Source organism: Euprymna scolopes, chromosome 4 (assembly GCF_053919585.1).
Source record: "Euprymna scolopes isolate OS-2025 chromosome 4, ASM5391958v1, whole genome shotgun sequence".
Lineage (NCBI taxonomy): Eukaryota > Metazoa > Mollusca > Cephalopoda > Sepiida > Sepiolidae > Euprymna > Euprymna scolopes.
Genome location: NC_136485.1, coordinates 34601878 through 34629545, shown reverse-complemented (window position 1 = coordinate 34629545; position 27668 = coordinate 34601878). Strand labels below are relative to the sequence as shown.

Sequence of the window (27668 nt, the reverse complement as noted above, 5' to 3'; positions counted from 1 at the left end):
AATCTTGACTCGAAGGCCAAGGTGGTTAATGCAAGCAGTTTTTGAAAGGAGCATTTGATCACAAGCCTCACATTTCCAACTATTAAACACATTAGGTAAAATGACACATTCCCTTTCCTGAGATTTCTCTTGAGCTCAGCGTGATCGATTTTTCCCTTTCAAAAACTTCAGATCCACCTCTACCTAGCCTTCTCCATTTGGGCAGGCATTTCACCAAGTTTCCTAGTTCTGAACAAGAATCTTGAAGGCTTTAAGGTTGTCTTTTATGCAATCCTTGAAGTGCCTCTTTGAACCATACTGAGGACATTTTCCAGTCTTAAGCTCTCCGTAAGACAACTGTTTAGGCAGCCTTGCATCCTCCATCCAAACAACATGACATGCCCAGTGAAACACCGTCGCTTCAATGCTAAAACACACAAATTTCTGGAGTCAGTGACTGCCATTTTACATTCAGAATTCACCTAAGGCATATCTGATAGAATTTCTCAAGTTGCTTTAAGTGCCGATGCTGTGTTGTCCAGCACTCTGACGAGTAAAGTAAAATGGAAAGAACACAAGCTTTTACTAATCTTGATTTTGACAGAGATCCCAGAGATCACCACAGCTGCTTTTTTAGTGTTCTAAATGCCGTGCTGGCGTTCTGAATGCAAAGACTTATCTCCACATCCAGGGAGCCATCATCTACCTAAGTACACAGTGTGTCTACAACATCTAGCCTTCTCTTCCTCACCTAAATATTTGGTTCAACATATGGAGCACCACAGACACATATACACACACATATACACACACAGACACACACTCTCAGTTGAGTCTCTGAATACTACCTCCAGAGTTGAATGATGCAAGTACACTATGTTGCTTAATTCAATTTGTAATCTTGACATCTTTTGACTGGTGGACGCACATCGGTGCATACTATCGCATGACATTGTGAAGTGCCTTGATCAAACCGATGAATTACTCAGGACAGTTACCCTTCTTGAATACACACACACTAGATGTAATGAAGCCACTAACACGTTTGCAAATAATCAAGCCGTGGGGCGAATGTGACATCACAGAAATAAATGGATATATATGACATCAGGTTCAGAGGAAGAGGAGAAAAAAAGGAGAAAAATGCTCATGACGATGACAGAGACTTTTAAGCATGCTGTGTCACAACAGGAATTTTTAAACAAGATGCAATCAGAACTCTTAACAAGACTTTCAGATGGCTGTATACAATGGACCGAATTACACACATAACAGCTGGTTATAGCTGTAGACTAAGCAACTAATTGATTATATTGTCACTGGTTTAGAAAATTGTGAGACAGTATCAAAAGCTTTATTAAAGTTGATAAACACAGTAGTTCTACTCATAAAAACACACTGTTTTGTCTCTAGTACCATATCTCTTATTTAGTATTCTTTTGAACAAGACCATGGGAAAGGATCTAATCAGCAAAAAAAAAAAAAATTGTTAATGAATTGTTTGAAACTCTACTTGAGTGAGCATATGAAAGGCTTATCAACCAGTTCTCCAAACACTGATTTAATCTGAACATAAATAGAAAACTAATTACATGAAATATTTTATTAAATGATTAAAATCACTTTTTTTACCCGAGACTTTTGGTATAGCCATCTTTTATAAAGACTGTTGGTTATATAGATAGTTTTATTGTTTTTTTTCTCTCCTCATTTTTTCTGGTGGTATAAATTTGGAGCGATTAACCCTTTGTTGAGAACGAAAAAGATATGTCTGGTTTGTTCCTGTTTAGATGAACTCTACATTAGTGAAGAATTGTTGCACAAATATACTTACACATCTATCTATATACTAAAACACTGTTGTAGAGCTTGCTGTCTTTGTGTACACACATGATATCATCCATTAAAACAAAGGTAAGGAGAATTGTGCGCAGTAGAGAATGACATAAAATGCTGTCAACCATGGAGAAGAGTGGAGAAAATGAGATCCTTTGAGGTTATATAGCATCTACTAAAAAGCTTGTAAAGTAAGTATTGATAAACCATCAAGTTCACTAACTGCATCTACAGGCTGTCCAAAAAGTCACTGAACGGTTGAAAACCATTGTTATTTTACCATCAATGATTATTTTTTCTATGTTTCACATATTCTACAGATAATATTTTGGAAGACAGTAGACTGAATAATCCAATTATACAGATTGGATTAGCAACCAGAGCGCTGAACCAAATCAAATCAAAGCATAAGTCCAACCTGAACACAAACAATCCATCAGCTTAAGGCCTAAAGGCTTATCTGTCAAACCCCACTATCCCCTATGTTGGTCTTATTAGAATATTATATATATTATATATATATATATATATATTCGTCAAGGATGTGAGTTCTATATAGAAACGTTGATTTAATTTGAATATGCATCAAGTGTGCTTGAAACCAAATCACAAACGTAATATTAGGAAAATAAACAAATATTTTACTTGTTTGAAATTTATAACATAAATATATTTCGGAGCTAAAGTCAAGAAGACAACAACATGCTGAAGATGAGTTTAGCTCCGAAATATATTTATGTTATAAATTTCAAACAGGTAAAATATTTGTTTATTTTCCTAATATTACGTTGTGATTTGGCTTTCAACCGCACTTGATGCGTATTTTATGTTATTAAAATTAAAGCAACGTTCTATATGGAACTCACACCCTTTACAACACAGCAAGAAAGAAGAAAAAAAAAAAAAGAAAAAAAAAACATACTGAAAATGTAGTGTAGCTCCGAAATATATTTATGTTATAAATTTCAAACAAGTAAAATATTTGTTTTCCTAATATTACGTTGTGATTTGGCTTTCAAGCGCACTTGATGTATATTTTATTTATATATATATATATATATATATATATATATACATTCATACATATATAAGCATTGAGATCCAACATTGCCCGAGAATTGAATCATTTGCTATGATGTCATATATATATATATATGATGGACTCTCCCGTCGATTTCGACGTATGAGGTTCGGACAACCCATATTTCTAAAACTCATTTATGCTTTTGCCTCTGATGACTTTTTAGTCCAGCAAGGGATTTGCAGACAAGGCCACAAATAGAACATGAATGTGGATTTAATGCTGCAGATATTGGTGCGGCTGGTAGTCGTTTTGCTTTTACTGTTTTCTTTCAGTTGCCTTAAGCTTTCAGATTGAAACCTCTGGAGACCTTCAAAACACCTTGATCTCCATCCTTTTCGGTCATTCACCTCATCTTCAAGACTCCTGTATGGTATGTTCACTGCAGACAAGTTACTCTTCAACTTGTCCTTGTACCTAAGCCAAGGACGTCCGACAATTCTTTTACCACCCTCAAACTGACTGTACATCGCAATTTTTGGAATTCTGTCATCGGGCATCCTCAATACATGACCAGCCCACTGGATCTTATATATATATATATATATATATATATATATATATATATATATATATATATATATATAGTAAGCTATTATATCATATATGACACAACCTATGACATCATGTATCTCATAAGCTGGAATGATGCTATATATCTATGTTGATGTCATATATGATATATATTGTAAACAAACAAATAGACAAGAATAGAACTTTATTATGTGATTATATATATATATATATATATGTATATATACACACACACACACAGGATGTCCAAAAAGTCATTGAAGGGTTGAAAATCTTTGTCGTTTTATCATTAATGATTATTTTTTTTGTCGATTTCAGATATTTTTTTACAGATAATATTTTTAAAATTAATTATGGATAAGTATAGCATTAAACAATGAATGCAAGTTGTGAAATTATTTTACCAAAATCAGGCAATGCTTTGGCGACAATATTATCTCTTGCTATGGCAATGTCAAATGACGACTACGTTCCCCAGATTTGACTAGTCCCGACTTTTTCTTGTGGGGATATCTTAAAGAAAGAATCTATGTTAAACCTCAACCCCTGTAAGAATTGAAGGAAAACATCAGGAACGAAATAAGGGAGTTAAATCGCAATCCAGAGATTCTGCAATCTGTCATGAATAATGTTTTGGAAAGAGCACAAATATGCGAAGCTGAAAATGGGCAACATTTAAAAGACATTATTTTTCATAAATAAAGACTGTTTGAATTTTGCAGTTTTTTTTTTTTAATTCACATTGTCTTAGTCAAATTGTGTTAAAATTACAGAAAGATATCAAAAATAAAGAATCTATTTAAGTTCCAAACTCTTCAGTGACTTTTTGGACACCATATATATATATATATATATATATATATATATATATATATATATATATATTCCAGGTAGAAAGATATCCAAAAATAAAGAATCTATTTAAGTTCAAAACCCTTCAGTGAGTTTTGGGACACTCTGTATAAAAGAACTGTAATGGTCAATCTAATATATAAAAAGCAAAATGCGTTTATGCGCGTTTGTGTTTGTATATCTGCCCAAAGCTTCTGACAGATGCGTCAAAACGTGACAAAATTTATATCATGTCAAAGATCCATGTCTTGGACGACAAATATCGAAAAATTGGCCCAAAAGATTAATTCTTTCACCGTCAACTGGGCCGTTTTTTTATAAGAAGGGTGGTGACATTTTTTGTTTACATTTTGGCAAGTCATTCAAACCTTGCATCAATGACATCGTATAAAAATGGTTATTTTGAATGCCTGTGACGCCACAATTGCAGTGGGCACATTGATAAGAGTGTTTGCTTTTTTTTTTTCACCTCCATTTCCTCTTGTGCATTACGGGTTCAAGTCTGCTTACTACTCCTAATTTATTTATTTTTTTGCACAGGTACTTGCTATTTTTTTTTTTTGTTCAACCAACCCCCTTATACACCTTCATACACCCGGGCACTGAGGCTAGTATAACCTAAAGGATAAGATCAAAACAGTTGATCCAATTGTCAGCAGAGATACTAAGACCTGAAGATCTAGAGCTTCATGATTTAGTTAAGTCTTTAATGGTACATGGTTCAATCTCATTGTAATTGCTTGATTATGTGATGTTTCTTACTAATGTGTGTTTTCAAAAATTTTCAACCACAATGGAATTTCCACGGGTTCTGCTAGTATAAACTAAAGCTAATAAATATTCCCCAAATAAACGTAGTAGATGTAACTTGTGTCCAATCAAATCAGTAGAAACACTAACAAGAGAGAAACATTATAATTAAGAAAACTGAGATTATAGTTTGCTGTTTACGCAAAGGTAAATATAACAATAAGTTTAAATAAATTCAAAGATTATATATAGATAAGCAATTTTTGACTATATATAGTTTTAAAAAATTATAATACAGTAAATAAGGTTTCTAAGCTGATTTAGACTGATTTTGAACATTATTAATTTTTTCTCATTGAGTCAAGTTGTTGAGATATTTGCTATTTTATACATTTTTTTTTTACCTTAAAATTAGGTGTTCTGCCTCCCTGTTTTGAACCCATTATCTCCCTTTAAGTTACTCTTAACTAAAAAGTTACTTTCTTCCTAATTTTCTCTTCTTTACTTCCTTTTTGCAACCACTAGCGACATACTGAAGATGAAGGTTTCCTTCGAAATATATTGATGAACTTTAATATAAATTTTAAACAAAGTAAATATCTGTTTATTTTGTAACAATGTGTTGTTTTGGCTTCAAACGTATATAATATGTATCTTATTTAAAATAATTATGATCAATTATAGAATAGAGAAAACATTTTTTTTAAATTCTTGAAAAAAAGCAAATGTGGACTTTGTGTAACTTTGATAATTTAACATGAAATTAGTTAATTAGAGAAGCTTTATCAGAAACTATTCATAGGAATGATAAACGCTAAAAGTAAAAAAAAAAATATTGCTTGTTGAAATGTTCTACCTGGAGGGATTTGAAACTGTTCATTTTCCACTGGTGCATCACGTTTTGCTGGTAGTGCATGATCTGGAAGATTCGCTGCATGGCCCTGAGCAACAGAGAGAGAAATAGAAAGAAAAAAAACAAACAAAAATGCGATTAAACCAATTTGTGGCAAACAATGATTGCTATTTTCAAATAATAAAAAAAAAAAAATCAATAAAAAATATTGCGATTTACCAATACTAAAAAAAAAACAAGAATCAATAAAAAAAATATTGTGATTTACCAGAACTAAAAAAAAATCCATAAAAAATATTGTGATTTACCAGAACTAAAAAAATAAAAGAATGAATAAAAAATATTGTGATTTACCAGAACTAAAAAAAAATCCATAAAAAATATTGTGATTTACCAGAACTAAAAAAAAAAAGAATCAATAAAAAATATTGCGATTTACCAGAAGTAAAAAAAAAAAATTAATATAAAATTATTTATGTATATCTATCAATAAAAAGTTCTTAATAGTTGTAAGTATAAACATCAAAATCAAATGCAGTTTATAAAATTAAAATTATTGGTGTTTGTCCATAATTCTCCTTATATCAAAAAACAAAAATAAAAAAAATCTGTTTGACATACTTATCCGTGATGGTAAGAATATATTATATACCAAAACACATGTAAATTAATCAAGACCTGACCAGAGATAGATTCAATTTCTAAAAAAAAAGAAAAACTATTTTATGTTGGCATTCGAAACTTTAGACTGAGTATGATGTACCTATTCTTTTTTATTCCCAGCACTCATGGCATACAAATAAAAATTTATGGGAGTTTTCTGTTCTTAATAAAATGCAACACCTAAAATGTATCTCATAGAAATTTATTTAAAGGAAAGGAAACTTTAAAACCTATATGCATGCAAAGACGATAAAGAGGTAAAAAAAAAAAAAAAAAAAAAAAGATACCATTATACTTGACCTCCTGCCCATCCCCTATCAGATTCTGAGGCTGTTCAACACCAAAGAATTAATTTTTTTTCTTAAATGTTTGATATTATTTGTTCGTTTGTCTGAAAGATGAGCAGTTTAGAAAATATAAACTTTATTGGTCTTTGGTTAGTATTTTTTAACTTTTAGCTGGACATACACAAACATACAGACGTTTACCCTTCATATATTAGATAATTTAATATATATGTTTTTTATTTGATCATAATTTAAAAGAAAAAAAAACGGATCAGAATTTTTCAATAAGTCCTGTCTAATTTCCTTCATACGAGGGCAAACTTATTACAATTGATAAAAATTTTATTAGAAGAAAAAAAAAAAAGACAAAACAAAATGGAAAAATAAGTCTTAACTGCAAAAAAAAATTAGATTTCACTTAGTCTTTATGTTGCAACAGAACATAAAAATTGTGATTGGGAAAACTCATTCTTGTAGTGGCTTATGATAAAGTTGTCAAAAAAAATAAATAAGAAAAGAAAAAAGTAGCTTTGTTAAGTCAACAATGTTAAGATATTTTTGTTGCAATGGCTACAGAAATATTCCATCAAAAAAAAAAATAAAAAATAAATAAATAAATAAAAAATAGACAAAAAAAAAAAAAAAAAAAAAAAGGATTGTTAGTATTTGAACCTTTTCATATTTTTCATTACTCACCGGACTTAGCATGTGCAGATTATCCTTTGTTTCTAACTCTAGGTGGAAAATATATGAAAAAATAACAAAATTGTAAACCCGTTTACAATATCAATCTTCTAATGAATAAAATACATTTCTTTTGGCTGTTATCATTAATACTGACTGAAATGATATTTTTCAGGTGATTTTTTTCATTTCTTGACCATTATAGAAAAATCAAACATATATGACTCCCTCCATCTTTTATTTATTCATGCAACCACACTTAATATTGTACAATAAGTAACTGTTACCAAAGACAATAGCAGTTACTTTTCTACGCATTTGCTTTAATTTTTTACCATTTAAACTATTTTTAAGTCTTTTTTATTGCATTAAATTCCATAATTGGCAGTTTGAAGACGTTAAAATTACTATTATTGCTTTTAAGATTTATGTAAACAATAGACTTTTGAACTTGTTAAAAACTGGCAAAAGTTATAGCCGTTGGCTTGTCAAAGTGATTTATGCCATATTAACTTTTGTTAAGAGTCGCACTTCTTTGTTTATGAAGCCATTCGCCAGAAGTGACGTCAGACAAATTTTAAGGTACGGATGACCAACCCTGTATATAATATAGCTTTTTTTCTTTTTACAGCAAATATAAAGATAGAAGTTTTGATAAATTTTTACTTGGTTTCCACATTAACATTTTCCTTTAAAATGACGGTTTTCAAGGTTTACAAGTATGCTGAAAACAAATATCGCATTTAAATTTTCCGCAAGTAGTTTTCCTGATAGGCGCAAGCACGCATAGTTTTGGCATAATTAATATACTCACTATTCCATAGCTATCTATAACGTACTGACCCAACGGGTCAGAGTATTCTAGTATATATATAAAGGCGACCTTGTCTGTGTCTGAAGAATGGTCTCTACCAAACCTCTGTCAATTTATAGTCTACAAAGTTGGTTTATAGCCAGTAAAAATAGCTGCTAAGAGGTCAAAATTGAAAAAAATTGGAAATTAGGCAGAAGTCGACAAAGTGCTTTTGTACGCATGCACAAATATACATTTATGTCTTTTATGTTATTTTTTAATCTCTTCTATAAGTAAAGATAGAAAGGTAACAAATAAGGTTGGAGCGCTATGTTTGGATTTCGATTTTAGCTGATGACACACAAATCATTTTTTGTTTTTTACTTTTGAAATCATTACTATATATTGGGTACAATAAGCAATAGAGAATTGTCTCTATAATAAGACGAAATCTGCATAAATTAAAAATAAAAGTGCATATTTAAGTATATTTTATGACAGGAGAACACCAGAAGGCCTGCTAGTGTGTTTATAAATCTACAAAAAAAAAAGTTGTCTTTTCAACTTACAAGATTAAAACTTAATTGATGTGGAATTTTATACTTTTGAAAATGTGTAATTGGGAAATATTAATTGGCAGTAACCTCTATTCACAAAGTGGAAATACAGTTTGCCAGGTACAGCAGGTTATTTAGCATGATTGATAGATGATAGTGACGGTGGAAAATATTTAAAGTTTCATTTCAATTGCTGACTGGATTTCGGTAAAGAAGCCTGTACTGTAAGGTTCTGGGTAGATCCCCCTCCCATTCTCTTCTAACCCCTCTGAAGAATCAATTTATTGTTAAAGAAATAGATATACTGCAGTTAAGTATATAGAATATATTTCAAAGTTAAACTGTTGGCATCTTTCTTCACTGGCTACCTTAAAAAGAACTTCAATAATGTAGTCACTTCTGACCCATGAAAGGCAGACACAAGCATAATCGCATTAAGAAAATACAACATAGTTACTTTCTAAAAATACCAACAGATTACAATACAGTAATTTGTATAAAGCACATTTTTTTTTTTTGTAAATAAATAGTCGTGCGTACCTATATTTTGAGATATTGAAAAAATAAAAGGCAAAGAAAGAAAGAAAGTTGAACACTTGAACAGACAGATGGACTCGCATACATATACAGATATAAGAATACAACCTCATTAAACATACAAAGTTATCTTGTAAGATTTTAAAAGTTAGACCTAAACAACATTTAAGTTGACATAACTTTGATTCTAACTATTAACATTTTGTTTTGTTGTTGCATCATGTAATTAGCAATATAATAATGTTCATTTTATTAAAATTATGAAGTTCCGCTCGAACAACTAGGAAAAAAAAAATGGAAACATTTTTGAATTAATTATTTCTTTTCTTTGGTAAATTGGATAATCACTCAGTTAACAGTGGAAAGTGGAATTCAGAGGTTTGCAGCAATTTGATATCCACCTTCAGATTGATCTCTAATATGATTCCTGACCTATGTCATATGTAAATGACGACACATGATAGATATATTGATATCTGAAACACAAAAATGCTGATTAATATAAAATATCATTGTTCATTTGTATGGTTCCGAGCTAACAAGGGAAGCATATGGTCATGGAGGCAAAGATGTTGAATTTCTGGTCTTATCAGACTTAATTATGTTTAAAGTTATGCCAATCTCAGAGAAAATTGTCACGCTAGTATGGAAATGTAATGCACACAAACAATATAAAGAAAATCCTAGCTGGACAAAGTACATTTTTAAAGTAAATAAAGCAAATGGGAGTTTTCCGTTTTTAATAACATGCAACACCAATCAAGAAAACAAACTAATGCAACAGAATAAAAATGTAAAGTTTTCTTTATAGATTTTAAAGAATAGAATATGACAAGATAATTTTATATATTAACAGAAAAAAGAACACTTGAAAATCAAAATTAATAATTTTACTTTGTTACGAATAATAAGAATAAGTTTTATCTAAGACCAGACGTTGTATGCAATGAGGATCGTTACTACATACTCGTTTCCCTACGCACATAAGACAATATTATTACTTTCTCTTTTTTTTAATGATGTCCCATTTCTCATTTCACTCTCTAATATAATCAGTGATGCTGAAATGTTGAAAATCACACCTGAATTAGTATCTAACACACATCGTTTGAATTTCATTAAAATCAGATATATAGATTTTAAAATTTTCAAGGGGTTTCGGGCTACCACAATGCACTTTGGCAGGGGAGAGCATGTAGAGATTAAAGAGCACTTCCATTGTCTTGCCCTAAAAATTTTCCATAAGGATACACTTTCTATGTAGATTCTCTAACCTTTCTTTCTTTAGGGAAGACCAGCATATATAGACACAGACATTGACACATCACAAGGAAAGCAAACGGAGGTTTTTAGTAATTTTCAACTTTGGTTGAGCCAAGTCTTCTTAGCCAATGTTGAAAAATTAACTGATTATTAACAGTTAATTTTTCGAAATTTACTTTTTTTTTTTAAATCTAAATAGCACTCCTTACCATTTGGGCTGGTTGTCCAAACTGATTATTTGGAGGTTGGTGTAATATCCGACCGAGGGGACTATTACCATTTTGAATGTCATTGAAAAGGCCGTGCTTTTGTAATAGGTGTTGTTGTAATATTTGTTGTTGTTGTATGGGTTGTTGCTGTAATATCTGTTGTTGTTGTTGTTGTTGTTGATTATGTGGTGCAAACTGGAGATTGCCCCCTCCAAGACTACCTCCGCCAGTATCCATCAGTTTATTCTGAAACAACAAAAGATAGAACAGATTCCTTTCAAGGATGACTTCATTTTGAAAGCGATTCAAGCTAAACAAGATTCCGGGAGCTGAACAAATTCATGAAAATGCACATGATATGAAAACTTACATCATGCAATTAAGCATAGCATACAAAATATAAATATGTTGTTAATTGCAAATTTATTATAACATTTTGGAGAGAATTGTTCAAGTAATCGCAATTAGCATATATTTCTTTTAAAATGCAAATCTTCTATTGTAAAACATGTTGTAGAAACGCTGACTCACTGGTTTCTCATAATCAAACTTGCTCCACCAGCAACCTAAGCATTGCTTGCAGAAACAAAGAAAAAAACCTTCTCAAAATGTGAAGAAAACATTGCAAACTAAATAGCCTGACGAAAAATATAAATATGCCACTAATAAATCTATTCAAATTTAATTTTTTTTTTTGGGGGGGGGGGAGGGGTAGAGGGTTGCTTTTTTTTTTTTTAATTAAAATAAAATAGTAAAACACATGTTGCAGAAGGTCAGATCAACTTGTTTCTCAATCAAACTTGTTTACACCAGCAACCTAAGCATTACTCAACCCCTCCCCCCAATCTCTCTCAAATGCAAAAAAGACAAAAAAACAAAAAAAAAAAACAAAAAAAAAAAAACAAAAACAAAAAAAAAAAAAAACACTGCAAACTAAATAGCCGGACAAAAAAAAAAAAAAAAAAAAATTATAACATCATTGGGAGGATTGTTCAAGTCATCTCAATTAGTATATATATTTTTTGAAATTCAAATCTTATATCGTAAAGCACATGTTGTAGAATCACAGATCAACTGGTTTCTCATACAATTTGCTCCACCAGCCTAAGCATTGCTCGAAAAAAAAAAAAAAAAAAAAAAAAAAAAAAATCTTTAAACGCAAAAAAAAAAAAAAAAAAAAAAAAAAAATCAAAAAAACACTGCAAACTAAACAGCGTAAAAAAACAACTAAATGTGACACGCATGCACAGCATAAACAAATGAAAATCTGAATAAATAAATTTAAAATGCTGAAAATAAAAATATAGCTTAATCAATGAATTAGTATAATTTCAATAATACTTATGTAGGTTGCAACAGAAATATCTCCCACATTTAAAACTGTGTTGCCAACAAATTTACACGAGTGGCAATAATGTTTTCATTTAACTAATGACATTTTTTTTTCATCAATCAATATTGTTTTGACTGTTGTACATCGTGTTTTTGTTATAGAAACGTTTCTCAAGAATGGAATACCTGTAATTGCAACATTGAGAGCTTGCCGAGCTCATTCTATGTGGTGCTGTTCCAGATAGGAAATCAATACTTTCATGTGATTCAAATTTCAAAGCCACAAATTTAACACTTAAAAGAAAGCCACCTGAAAAACTCCAATCTCCAAACACTATCCAAGCTGTGAGACTTTCCGTTACTCAGTCTCTTACACGTTCAGCCTACAAACCTGCTTCTGCCTTGAGATTATTTGATTTAGCATTGATTAGCAAAGTAGACAATAGGCTTTGGGTTCGCTTTCACCAGTCTCATAATTATCGCTTTCCTTATTTTGTCCTTTAATCCTTACATTCTATAAGTGATGTTTTTGACAAAGGAGAAAGAACTGCTGTTTTCTAGGTTGAAATATATCTAACACTTATCATTGGCTAGTTTTTGACCTTGAAGTGGGGTTGTTTTTAAGCTCATTACATAAAGTGGCTTCATGTCGTGTCTGAAGCGATTTCCATAAAAAAAAAAAACAATTAGAAAAATTACATCCATACAAATTAATTGAAGGAGCACAACTGGGTACCATTAAATTATAGGATACTAATCATTAAAGGACTTTTCAATTTTCTTATCAGTTTGTTCAGGCTGGGGATGGGGCATCCTATTGGATGACAAACATTCACCCGCTATTCCAACCAAGAGATCTTTTTAAGATTCTGACCGTCTCTTTAAGTGCAATTGTTTGAATCTCTCTTGCACTTGGTTCAGCAGGTATATTTGCTACATAGTTTTTGAAATCCTTTTACATGCGTCCAGTTGCTTCTATAATTACTGGAATAAGAATAGAGATCTTCCTAAGATTCCAGTTTCTCTGCATGTCATACATAAAACCTTGGTATTTTGTTATCTTTTCCATCTCAGTTCTGTTTAATCCAGCACTATTGGAGCCATTAACTTCTACTAAGGTTTCTTCTTTCTCCTTATCCCATATCATTATGTCAGGTTTAATAACTCTGTTTTCAAGGTAGGTAGCTGTAAGAATTGTATAGTCATAGTAGATGGTGCATGACTTATTCCCAACTGTTCTTTCTGGTATATGTTCCCAGGCTTGCTGCTGCATTTGATAGTCAACTCAGAAATACCGTCAACTATGACTCTTTAAGTGATCGTAAACTTTAAAAAGCAAATAGAGGATGTAATGTTTAAAACCAAGTGAGCAAAAGATGTCACCGTTTGTTTGAACAATATTAATGTTTGTATAAATCTAGTTTCATCTTTATTTCAACATTTTACAGAGTGCAAATTATTTCGGCTGCACCCTATACGGTACAAATCACATCCGCCAATGATCAACAGGTTTTCAAAGTAATTAATAACAAACTCCTTACTTTATTTATGATAGTAGATTGTCAGCCATGTCGGACAGAAGTGCTAATTATCATATTATTTTTTTATTTTCGCCTATAGGGAGGATTGAACCATCAATCTCCAGAAGACTGTCACTTAGAAATGATTGTTAATCAGCACCTTTATCCACTGTACCATGCCCATCCAAATAATACAAATTATTAATCCTCACCTAAAAACTTTGCAATCAAGATATTAAAAGTTAAACAATAGCATAAAATAAGAATTTCTAAAAAAAAGTGGTGAATAAAATTTGACTCAGATTAAATGCTAGGTTTTAAAATTTACTGATAAGCGAGTTAAGCCTTTTTAATACAGCTTCTGTGGAATACAATTTTGTTTATAGTAACTTGATTAGAATACACCAAAGCATTCAACAATTTCTTTTTATTGCCTTTTCACCCAAAACAAGGCACAGTGCTACTTTTATGTAGGGGAATACTATCCGGCACATAATTTGCAAAGATACTATGTAAAGAGTTGAGCAGCAAAATATCCGTTTATATTACACTTGAACTTCTGCATATCAGTACAGTCAGGGAAGCAGGAACCCAGAAGGGAATTCCAAAGTATAATAGTCCGAGGGAAGAAACTATTGGAGTAGAAGGCTTTCTGGCATCTGGGGATTTCTACTGTATCGGGGTGGGATTTTGCTGCTTTTCGGATTTGTTGAGGGTATTTATGTCGAAGGAGTACATGGGCTCGTAGTTCGTTGGAGCACCTACCATTAAAAATACTTGCAAAATAGAAGGATGCAACATTCCATCGATGGGATAGAGGTTGAAGCCTAGCTGACAGTGCGGAACCTAGGTTGGGGACTTTCTTTTGAACCCTGTCTAGGAGTAAGAGACTAGTAGCAGATGCACCAGCCCAAATGTGGCAACAATACTCCATACATGGGCGAATGGTGGCCTTGTAGAGGCATAGGATACTTTCAGGCTTAATAACTTTCTGGCATGGTAAAGAGAGCCCACCTTCTTTGCAGCAGCTTTGGCAATGTCCTCAATGTATCTGTTCCAATTCATGTTCCCGATTGAAGGAAATAACATAAGTAAATCTTAGTCCAATTCATAAGGTAAAGTTATTCTGAGTTAGATTTTTGTTGCATTTCTATCAGAATTGCAGAGTAAGAGGTTTTGGATAGAATTGGATGTTTTAATTTAAAACAATCAGAATATTGGAAAACTTTAAAATAAGGGATCAGAGTCTTTCTTTACTTGTGGCTTCACAAGGCAATGTTAGACACAACATTTTTTAATGTGGATCCAGCACCCCCCAAAATGGCATCCTGGATTGGGAAAAAACTCAAAATTTATTCATGAAGGATTTCTTCTTTACTAATGAAGGGGAAAAGATGAAATCTGATATCAGAATAGACTACACTTCGTTCCAAACTAAAAGGTTAGTGAAATTCTAGGAATCGGATTTTTTGTAATAGTAGTTAGAGTTGGACCTTGTACTTTTCGATTCTTCAACCCTGATTTCTGAGACTCGAGCTGCAAAGTGTAATAAAATGGCAACAAAACTAGAATGTGGTAAAAGCAACTATTGAAATTAGCGTCCAATTCTGATAGCTGCGCACAAAAGATCTTGAATTCACATAGAACATTAGGAAGGATTTATCTGATTTTCTTAATTGTATATGATTCTCCAGTTCCTATAATGTTCACAACATTTCTAGTATATTACAACCAAGATCAGGAATCTCAAATTACCAAAGTGTTGATGTTGATCATCAGCTTAAAAAAGAACAACTTGTCAATTAAGAAAGAGTCGACAGCTGGCATCATCAACTATTTGTCTTGAGAGAGATAAGAGTTAAAAGTAGTAATTCAGCACAAAGTTTTCTGGATTCAACAAGAAACAGTAATTTATATTCACATAATAAACAAACCTTGAAAATACAAAATAACTAAGAAATTGTTATGCCAGGCTATTATCTAAAATTAGAAGTAGGTGTTTAAAAATTAAAGGAAAAGAAACTTTCCACCAGAGGATAAATTGGAGTAAAACTAGAGCTATACGTATAGGAAGTTGTATCACTAGCAGGAAGTCTGATATGACATGTAGTGATGAAGTGAGAAAATGTTTTTAGTAGGTCTGTCAGTCTGTCCATAACACTTTTGTGCCTGGACTTTTTGATTAAGATCAAAGGTCTGTTGTTAATAGATGCTGTTCTTAGCTTTTTAAACTTTTCTCAGCCTTTGGGCAGAGATGTCACGGTCTTCATGTCGAGCTTCAGAGACATCGAGATCATGTCGGAGGCGCTTGCACAGTATGAAAGAATCACGGGGGCCAAGATAAACCGCAGTAAGTCTGTCGGACTGCAGGTGGGTGCCTGGAGTGATAACGCAAACCTCCCGGCGCCCTTCAGCTGGACGGATGGCCCGGTTCGGATCCTTGGCGTGTAGTTTGGACCTGGTCTCCAGCTTGATGAGAATTGGTTGGAGGTACGGTCAAAGGTGGAGGCTGCGGTCAATGCGTGGCTTCCTAGGAAACTTTCCTTAAAGGGTAGAGCTGAGGCGTGCACTACATACGTCTTCCCTCTCATCCTTTACCAACTGGCCGTACTTCCCCTGCCTGCACAACACCTAAAAGCTCTTGTCCTCCCTCCTTTGGGACAGAGGAAGACACTGGGTGAGCAGACAGGTCTGCTTCCAACATCCGTCTGAGAGAGGTTTGGGAATGCCAGACTTGAAGTGTCATCGAGACGCCGAGAGGCTGGCCTTCCTGAGCCACCACCTTCAAGAAGATCAACCATGGCACCCCGTGATTACTGCCACCTTCCCCGACCTCATTCTCGACCCCGCGATCGAGAGTCGTCGTAGGCCGCAGGGAGACTCAGCCTTCCTGAAAGAGTGCTGAGCCGCGCTAAAATGACTACCAAGGTCCAGTGACCTTGTGACTGCTACCCGTAGGGAACTCCACAGGGATCTAGTAAGGGGGGGGGCCGCCGACGACCTGCTATGTGCACGTTTGGGTTGGCAGCAGAATGAGATCCGCTCCGCGTGGAGTTGGGCGCTAAGTTCGAGTCATCTGAACAATTCGGAGTTCTGACCTGGCGATTGGCCCGAAATGCACTTCCACTTAACAACATACAATGCAGTTCTGGGTTTTTGGAGTCGCCTGCTTGTCCCCGTTGCGGGACAACGGCTATAGAAACGACTGATCACGCTTTCTTTGATTGCCGTGAACTCCGCCAGTACTGGTTGTATGTCAGCGAGGTGACAGCTCGCATCGATCCCAAGCATCCTCGCCCAATTACCGTATCCAATGTCGTGGACAACGTGAGACCGCCGTGGGACCAGGAAGGACAAATGGTCTACATTACGATCCTGGCTGTGGCGAGAATGGTGATTTGGACGTCGCGTCTGCAGGGTGGCCGGGGTGTGTTGCCTTTTTCTGATCAGGATCTGATCGCTTTCTTTAAACACCAACTACGGGTGAAGATCAGATGTGATAGAAGAAGGCTGCATCGCATGGCATTTGACAGAAGATGGATACATGTAGCAAATCTGTGTGTACGAAAAGGAGCCAAGTTTGAATACGTGTTCCCCGCCTAGGTGTGGAACGCGCAGTTCCGTCAAGGATAATCCATTTTCAGCCTCTTAGCTAGCCGAGTAAATGCTTCATCTCTCCTCAAGTAGGAAGCCTCCAAGATCCCTATCCCCTCCTATCTGCAATTCTTTCTTCTCACCCCTCACTCTAAATTTCACCCATCTTGGTGAGAAAGAAATCAATTACTAACTCCCCATCCCTCACCCGCAAAATTTTCTTTTTTTCCAATTCGTCCCATCTATAGAGCATCCCGACTTAGAGACTGGCCTGCAGGAGCTCAGGTTCCTTTACAAACCAAGTGAAACAGATGGTCTATCAACTAGATGAGGTTGGGAGGGTCCTATTAACCACCTTTTTTTTTTTTTTCACCCCCGCCCTCGACACAAATGAATTATCGTATTATCATTGTTATCTTTTTTGTTTTTACACGGAAATAAAAAATGTTTCAAACAATTGGGTGCCAAGTAGGACGTCCCCAAGTAAGAAAGGGCAAATGCGGTATTATGGTAAAAGAAGATTCTAGCTAAGAGAAACTTTTGTTTAGTTCTAGAGTGACAAGGATGACCAACGACCCCCATCTCCCCCCCCCCTTTTGAGTTGGCCTTGTGCCTAAGTTTTTTGGTCATGTTCTTTTTTTTTTTGCCCGAATAAAAGATTTAATATCTCAAAGTGTAGTATCTGTTCCGGCAGATACTGCAAGCAAAGACCATATGTGGGGGCAATCCCACATATAAGACCTTGGTCAATGTAGGGACAACCCTTCATACCAATTGTCACTATCTAGCTCCCCTACACCCCGGGGAGTTGGTCCCCATTTTCCCTTCACTCCTCATATTAAAAATCGGCCTGTTTTTTCTTTTGAAGAGTGAGTGAGGTGAAGCTCAAGTTAACATTGCTATAAAAAATAATTTTGCTCTTTACATTGTTGCAACTACATAAAAAAAGGAAGACACACAAAATTTGGTTACAACCATGTTTACCAATGTCATTATTGAATGAACTAACTACTCACAGTCGAAACTGGTAACTTTTTTTACTGATATTTTCGAAAAAGTCATCCCATCTTTTCGATTGACTAGCCTTAATTTAAACCTTCGCCACTTCTGGTTTAGCAATGAATGCGACGGCAAAGATGTCACGTTTTTTTTTTTTTTTCACATTCTTTTCCTACTTCGGGTTCGAGTCTGCCTACCTACTATCACTGTTTTTTTTTGTTTTTTTTTTGCTCAAGACACCTCCGAGCAATGCCGGGCATCCAAGCTAGTATATTTATAAATCAAACTTTTCAACATCACATCTTCGTCAGGATAGGAACAGGTTTTTTTTTAAAATCTTTTTTTCTTCCTCATAGGATGATGCTAGGAAGAAAAACAAGACCCATGCAATGTTAATCAACAGTGGCTTTTAAATGTCCACGTTTTGAGATATATATTTATATAAACTATAAAATATAATAAAGCCTTTAACAAGATGATAATACGAAATCATATTTCGTTTAACGTCCATTTTACATGGTGACCTGCATTGGACAACTTTAAAAAATTAGCTTCCAAAGTAACCTATCTCTGGCCAGGTTTTATTTATCCCTTTTTCGTTCAGTTTTTTTTTTATCACTTCCTCCGATGTTTTCCTTGGTTCTCTCTTAGGAGGGGGGAGTGGATTAAATAAAAAAAACACAATATGGTGTTATGTGCATAACAAAAAAAGACATAGGGTTCCACATTAACTCTTGAGAAACCTCGAACCTCCTCCTAGTATCTTCATTAGCAATCCTATATGTCAGTTGTTGTTTTATGAAAAGCAATTTAAGAATTATGATATAGGATATATGAGAATTTTTAAAACTTTCTGATACAAGAAATACAACAAAATGTAGTATCCGTTCTGAGATTAGACTTTGTCTAATTTGTTCTAAGCCAGTTAAAACTGAGTAAATTTTAATTTATATCCCAATCGAGAAAGTCTCTTTTTAGGAAGATGGACTTTCCCATCACATCAAAAACGGACCTTGTGTCTAATGGCCCCTGTGGAAAGTCCAATCAATAGAGACACCAAATAGTAATAGTGAGTTACTGTACCATAATATGTCTTGGAATTTTTGAAGGCTCATCAATAACAACTAAGAAAGATGAGGATAATAGTCGACAATAAATTAATTTCTAAGCTACAGAAGATTCTAATTCAACTGTTATAGTATGATAAGAATCAAACCTGCATATCCGGCCCCTCCCCTCAAAGTTTGTGCATATTTAACTCCAGATACAACTATATTATATTTCTCTTTGTTTGTTTGTCTGGATAATTTTTCCACAGAAACTACTGGACTAATCTGGCCGAAATTTTTCTATAGATCTTTGTCAGCATGAGGTGCAGTGAACCAAGTATTATGGGATCCGTTTGATGCACAGTTGGAATTAATGCAAAAATGAGCACAAATTTAATCATATTCCACCATCAATTTAGTATAAAGTAGCCATTCTAAGTCAACAGGCTATAACTTTTGCCCGTTTTTTTTTTTTTTTATCGGGATAAAAGGTTTAGTGCTAGTTTATAATTTTGACATGTAAAATTAAATTAGAAAAGTTTCACACTACTATTGACTACTGAACACTCTTTAACCCGTGGCCTCTGGGCCTTGATAAGTGGTGACTCCTATGTAAAAAAAAAATGACGTATATTTCATATTTTCATTCTCAAAATGCGCATGCTGAAGATGCATAGTTTGGTGTTAAAAGAATATATATAAAAACAAACGCACAAAGACTGGATTAAGAATGCTAATATCTTTTAAAAGAAATAAACTTGTGAAAACTTTCCCCCGTATGAGAAATAAAAGGTAAAAAATAATAAGAATGAAATCCATAATAATAGAAATAGATTTGTCTTTTATGTTTTATGAAATAAACGAAATGTCTTCCATTATTTATTCAAATAAATATAATCACAGATTACAAATATTTTAAAATCCTTCAAATTTATAATTATGATGGTGCAATGTTGTTTGGTATTTAAAGATTACAAGAAAAAACTGTTTCTATTATTGAATAAATACTCCAAATGTCAACACCATTTTGAGAATTGATTTAAACGTTACTGTGATATTAGAAATTGCTTTTTTCTAGCAATTTCTAAGAATAATGAATTTTTTTTACTAATGAGAAGAGGTGGGGAGAAAGAGGAAAGATGGAGAAAGAGAAAGGACGAAGACAGAGGAAAGAGAGGAAAGATGGAAAACGAGAAAGGACGAAGACAGAAGGGGAGAGAATGAGGAAGAAAAGAGAGATCAAAAGAGAAAGGATGGAAGTAAAGACAATGAAGAGAAGGTGGGTAATGATGAAGAGGGAGGGAGGAAGGAAGATGACGAGAGAGAGACGGGGAGGAGGGAAGATGAGAGAGAGACGGGGAGGAGGGAAGATGAGAGAGAGAGACGGGGAGGAGGGAAGATGAGAGAGAGAGACGGGGAGGAGGGGAGAGAGAGACGGGGAGGAGGGAAGATAAGAGAGATAAAGAGACGGGGAGGAAGGAAGATAAAACAATAGAAAGAGAAATAAAAGAAACGCATACCCAACAAATCTGCCAAATAAGGAATTCTATTTATTAACCCATGAAAAGAATTAAAAATGTCAGGAACCTAATGACCCCAAAGCTATTGCATCAAATTTGTCCTTAAAGCATAACATATTTCGAAAAAAAATTCTTGATTAAAAATACAGATTCCAAGACACTTTCAACGTCTACCATGTTACATAAAGTACAAAGACAATTCCAATGCAGAGAAGTATGAGAGCTGAGAGTTTGCAGGAGATAAAGAAAAGAAAAGAAAAATCCCAACATAAGACAATGCAGATAAAGCACATCCGGGTACCATGTTTATAGCCTTGGCTATTTGGAGCTGTTGTTGTTTCAATGTTTCATAGGCAATCTTCTCACGTTGCAGAGAAAGCTGAGAAGTAAAATAAGATATATTTAAAAGGTTAATTGCTAGGGTTATCTTTGTAGATACTATTTCCAAAACTTCATAAGAGATATTAGAAAATTAAAACTTAAAATGGTTTAAGGTAAAAGAAAGTATTATTTGGATTATTCAAGCATCTGTTCACACGTTGAGTGTTAATCTCACATTTCGACTAATGCAATCTTCAAACTTTTTTAGTTGCATCTTGCCTGGGAATCTCTATAAAATTTTTCTTTGAATCTTATTTAATCCACAAGCCGAACTGAACTGGCATTCACCTTAGCTAGGTTGAACCAACTTTTTTCAAAGGATGGAATTTCATGCCCCATGCCCATATAAAAATTACTTAATGCTCCTGTTATGGCTCATGGAACAAAAACAATCTACTGCTGATGTTTAGATGAAAGATTCAGTTCATAATTCTGTATAGATTCTTGAGTTTGACAAAACATGCCTGATGCAGGTTGGAGGTTACACCAGCTGAAACGTTGTGAGAATAACAGTCCAAATAATCTATAAAATTACTTCTTATCTAAAAAAAAAAAATTCCAAAATATGTAAAGGACTGTTTTTCAAAGAAAATAAATTTTAAATTCAAGTAAAAAAAAAAATCGTCTGCGAAACTGATTAAAGAAAAAACATGCAAAGACAACAGCAGCTAAAATGTATGAAAATTATCACAACGGGAAAGATCTTTTGTCTATATTAATGCGTTTGTACCCTCCTTCATTTTGGGTCACGCTATCAATACATATTTAAAAAATTATCTTATATAAATAGAGTTTTTTTTCCATCTGTACGACTGTTCAACGGTTATAATTTTTGGCGCTTCTTTGTTCTTAGAGCAAAATGCAAAAATAAAAATATTGAATTTTTGAGTAAAACCAATGATATCTACTTAATTTTCATGTCACAGTAAGGAGCATATCCAGAAATTTCGAAAAACGATAAGGTAAAAAATTAATTATTAATGAAAATAGTTTTCAAAGACAATTAGCAAAAACTGAGTTTTGCTAAAAAAAAAAAAAAAAAAGAAGCAAGTTCAAATCATAACAAGGGAGGTAATTATTTTCTGAAAACTTTAAAAATCTTAGGCTAATTTAGTAAAAGTCAATTTTTGCTAATTGTATTTGAAAATGGTTTTCATTAATAATTAACTTTTTACCATATCGTTTTTCTTAATTTTTGGTCAAGTTCATTACTGTGACATGACGATTAGGTAGATACTATTAGTTTTATTTAGAATTCAATATCAGTTATCACTTAATAAGTTTTAGAAATGGAAAATATTGTATTAATAGTAAATAATAAATTCCCAACAAATAAGACTGATGCCATTACCAGAACCTGAAAACCTGAGATTTTCAGCCTTAAGTTCTCCCTAATATTTGGTGTCACACACACACACACACACACACACACACACACACACACACACACACACACACACACACACTGCATGCAACTGATGTTTGTTTTATTTTAATTTTATACTTGTGAACATGTGTGCTCTCCTCTTTGGCAGCCGTCAATGTGAGAGATGATAACACGGCTAGAAAAGAGGACCAATAAGGAGAAGCCTACAGAAAAAATGTTGTTGGAGTCAGCGTTTGTTGGTGAGCAGGATTGGGGGTACGTAGCGTTACAATTAAATTTAATTACAAAAGTCTGTGAATTTACATGCAAACAATTTTTTAACGGTATATTATTGAACTAATTAAATTATTTTTGAAAAGTATGTCATAATTTGAAACACTTTCATTCAATTTATTTAATGACCAAACAGTACTAAAGTTGTGCAATTACATTTCACAAACCCCGATTCAAAAAACAAAGAAAACAAAAAAATATGGACCAGCATGCAACAGCTATTAAGATGATATTATCTTCGTAATAAAAGCAACCCCCCACACACACAAAAAAAAAGAACAGCTATGGTCTGTGCGAGTTCATGTTTAAACCAAAGTGTTTAAAATCAGTTTTGCTCAAACTAATTTAATGAAGAAACGATTTTATTTTACTTTTAACCAACTTAACTATTGCAAATTATTTAATTCCGAATCCAGTCATTTTAATAAAAAAAAAATTGGGTGCTTGTCCAGAATTCTCCCATGAAAAATTTTTTTTTTAATTTGTATGATCTATGCACCCACGATGGAAATAAAATACCATACACCAAAAATCATATAAATTGATCAAGTATTTTTTTATTTTTAAATAAGAAAATAAAATTTTATAACTAAACTACAAGCGATGAAAGACACATGCATGTAATCAGTTGCATTTTTATGTTAGTTTCAAGATAGATTTTATTCAATCCATAAATAGGACTGACAAGTACTACCATTCCAAGCCGGAGCGGACCTGGGTGCAATGGTCACTAAATTGGGGTTTCCTTCCTTACTTAGGAGCTCCTGCATCTTGTGACATACAAGATAATCAAAGTCTGCCATCATTTTCGATTTGAAGTCAGATTCGCAGCATCCCTCAAGTTGCAATCAAATCTTTCTTGATTTTCTATTTCCAGTTCATTTTTGGTCTTCCTCTCCTTCCTTTTTCATCAGAAATCTATTGGAGCACTAGGTTGGCAATTCTCTCTGGGGTCAATCTTAGGGTATGTCTGACCTAGTGTAGACGTCGTTTGCATATTATTGACAATACTCCCTGCTGGTTAGTGTGATTTCTGACTTCTTGGTTAGTAATTTGATCCCTAGAATCCTTCTAAGACTTTTGGAATAAAATGCATTTAATTTCTTTATTTGGCTGATTTTGAATGGCAAACTTTCGCTTCCATATAGCAGTGCAGACAAGATGTCCTTATAAAATCTTAATTTAGATCTGACGATCATTTTTTTTTTTTGATTTCTCAAGATCTTGCAGAGCTGATTAAATGTTACCGAGACCATAACTATCCTGCACTGCAACTCATAGTCCATACCAGCTTCTTTGTTCATGAAGCTTCCTAAGTAAGTTTCATTTAGGACGATAAAGCATATGAGCAAATAGTTTAAGTATGCTTCCCCACTGAATGCAATTTAATGTCATTCCCAGGATGATGATGATTAAGTAATGTAATGATTAAGTTTAAATCAATTAAAAGTTTGTGCAAGCATACAATATTACAAAAACCAACTTGCAACATTTATGGATCATTTTGATACTAAACTTCATTTTATACTAGTTTTCTTGGCCTTCGGGACAAGATCAAAGTGTAGTACCTGTTCTTCAGATGCTGCAAGCTATGACTAGCAGGGACCAGATGTGGGGGCAACCCCACATGCCTGACCTTTAACCAGCTCCCATTTCCCACCTCTCGGGAGCTGGCCCCCTTTTTCCCTTCCCCCTCCCTTCACTCCTCACATTAAAAATTGGCCTTGTGCCTAATTTGCTCGGTGGGGGAGCAAATAAATACCATCTGTTCTTCAGATGCTGCACATCTATTTCTTGTTCTCTTTCGGTGGAGGAGAAATCCTTCACGACTGAGACAATTTTTATTTTTGTACTTTTTCTCCACGTTAAAAAAACGACCCTGGTGTCTAACTCTGTCCTGTGGGGAGGCATAGTAAATAGGTACTTACATTCAAAGTCTAACTTGTTAATGACTGTATCCTTGTGGGAAGGGGGAGGCAAGTTAATAAGGGCTTACAAACAATTTAAGCAATGTCTCCCCCCCCCCGATACATTTTTTTTAAATCATTGCAAATAAAAGATTATAAGATTCTAATTTGAGTAAAAACAAGTTTTGTTTGTTTGCTTTTTTTTTTTCAGATGAAAAAGCAAAAACAACTTTGTTCTTTAGTTGAAGTGCTAATTTACAGGTTGCTTTAACCACACTGACTTCCGGTAAAAAAAAACGATGGGGTGTTAATTTAAAGCGATTTTATTCAAATAATTTAATAAACAAATGATGCTGTATTATATAAAGAGCAGTTGTGTGTGTGCGTCCATCCAAAAGTCAAAAACTATAAAACAAAGACCCACAATATTTATATAGTCTTGATCAGCGTTTCTCTGGATCAATAATATCTAAAATTTACAAAAAAAAAAATATTAATTCTCTGGAAGATCAACTAAACCAGGTTTTGTCATGTAGGGGTGGTTTTTCAGCGTTATTATGTACTAATTTGGAAAGAAAATGCTGAGTCACTCATAGTGGAACATCTATTATAAAAAAGAGATTTGTCTGCATGTGTATGTTCAGCTTCAGAGGAATGGGCTGGGTAGAGGAGAAAGAGGGGATTAGGGAAAGCAACGGTTAAAACAAGAGAGGAGGAAGGACGGCTAGAGAGAGGTAAACAGAAGTTTTAATTTAAATATTTAACATTTATGCTCCGGATAATGCTGGGTAGCTCTGCTAGTGTGTGTGTATATATATATATATATATATATATATATATATATATATATGTTGTACCAGTATTATGTCTAATAATAAAATAAAGTAAACTTTACTACTTAAAAGATTTAAAAATCTATTTTGAATAAATATATTCAATTGTCATAAAAATTTAGCTTGTAAAAAATTTGGTAAAAAACAAAACATAATTAAGAATTAAAAATAAAACTTAAAAAAACTCTTCAATGTATATATATGGGATTTAAATTTCAACATTTTGTAAAAGATCCTATCGGTTTTATTGCAAAAACAATTTTTTTCATAACCCATACTCCTTCATGGAATTATTATTACAAAATGTAAATATTTTCTCATGAGAAATCAAGTCAAAAAGAGACATCTGGGATAACAAATTATAATATTTCTAAACAAGTGTGTAAACAAAGTTAAGCAAAACTTTCTTAAATAACCTTTGTTTATATATAAGAGGGAACGGGGAAGGAGGGGATCTGGATTGAAGTTATGGCAAAGTTATCTCTAGAAATGAGACTTTCAACATACTTCATGTAATACAATGGCCCTGTTCAGTTTCGAAAGACAAAAGATACCCCCTGTGAGGGTAGCTGCGCATGTAATTGTGAGGCAAGGGTTGCACAATCCCCAACCACACCTTTCCTGAATCGGCACTGTTTGAGTCCAGTGGCAAGGAAAAGTCCAGGATGACTGGAAACAATACTCCCTGCTGGTTAGTGTAGTTTCTGACTTCTTGGTTAGTAATTTGATCCCTAGAATCCTTCTAAGGCATTTGGAATAAAATGCATCTAATTTCTTCTTTTGGCTGATTTTGAATTGCAAGTTTTTCTTTTTTTTAATGCCTAGATAAGCGGAGAGCATATACAGCACCTAGAAGTCCCAAATGGTCACCCATCTGGTACTAGCCAGGCTCATCGTTGGTTAACTTCGGTGATCTGACGGAACCGGTGTGTCAAATGTGATTATACAGTATAAACAATTGATGAGTTATAAAATAGATTTTCTAGATGCATCAAAGGTGGTCTTCAGTGGTGCACTGTCTTCACTGCACCAACATGACATGCATCTAAACCGATTAAAAATTAAAAATAAACTAAGTTGAATGTACAGAATATATAACAATTTTTTCAATTTTGACCCATTTTTCACCCTTTAAAAACTATTTTAACTAACGGCTAAAGATCCATAAAAGAAGGGTTCATAAAAAAATCCACTCATTTGAGCCCCCTAACGCTGCTCTGCGACGTTTAGTTTTGGAAGAGATAGAGTTTGAAAATATGGAGACAGACAGACATATAGGCTTTTATATATTAGACTTTGGAATCAAACGTGCTTTCTCTGCTCAACTAATGATTAATCTTACTTTAAGTGTCTTGTGATCAGAAATATCTGGAATGTTGAGTGATGATCTAATAAGTGTCACCCTGTTTAGGGTTTGTGCAGAAAAGTAAAATTGATTTTATTTTGACACAAATATATGCATACTACTAGCATCCTTTTGTGCCCCAGAATTTATTTTTCTACATAGTCGTCATTGTTAATCTGTGTAAGTAATCTCCCCTGAAAAACTCTCCCTGCTGGTGAGGTGGTTGCCGGTCGGAAGTTGGGTAGCGGCCATTGTTGTACATACTCGGTAGTTAATAAGGAGTCGAATAAAATATTCTCTCCGTATCCGTTGTCGAAGTCTGTCATTTATATGCTTATATATTTCTTTATACATATTAACAGTCCTGTGTTTTTCTACATAGTCGTCACAATGCACTTTTGCCAACCTTTTTTGATTCCTCTGTTGTAAAACTCCAGCAACATGCATAGTCATTCAAATCTCTGTCGCCACTCTGAAGCCATCTCCTAACTGTGCTGACATCAACTGCATCAGTTCCATAAATGATCAACAAATTTTTTTTTTTTTTACATTTTCACCCCAAACAAGGCAAACTGCCACTTTGGTGTAGGGGGGCTACTATCAAGGGCAACAACTACTGGGGTACTATGTAGGGATTTTGGAAGCAAGAT

General features: G+C 33.7%; 1 protein-coding gene across 6 annotated transcripts in view; it reads right to left on the bottom strand.

Annotated features, from left to right (window-relative positions):
• LOC145267012 (uncharacterized) overlaps positions 1 to 27668 on the bottom strand; it is a 360917-nt gene that overhangs the window by 129535 nt on the left and 203714 nt on the right. For 5 of the 6 annotated variants that reach the window (XM_080122916.1, XM_080122928.1, XM_080122936.1 and 2 more), the window contains 2 exons: positions 10879 to 11124; positions 5889 to 5973 (listed from right to left, as the gene is read on the bottom strand). In XM_080122916.1, coding sequence (XP_079979042.1) covers positions 5889 to 5973; positions 10879 to 11124 — 331 coding nt within the window. The remainder of the gene's footprint in view (positions 1 to 5888; positions 5974 to 10878; positions 11125 to 27668) is intronic. The other variant, XM_080122955.1, reaches the window with a different exon arrangement.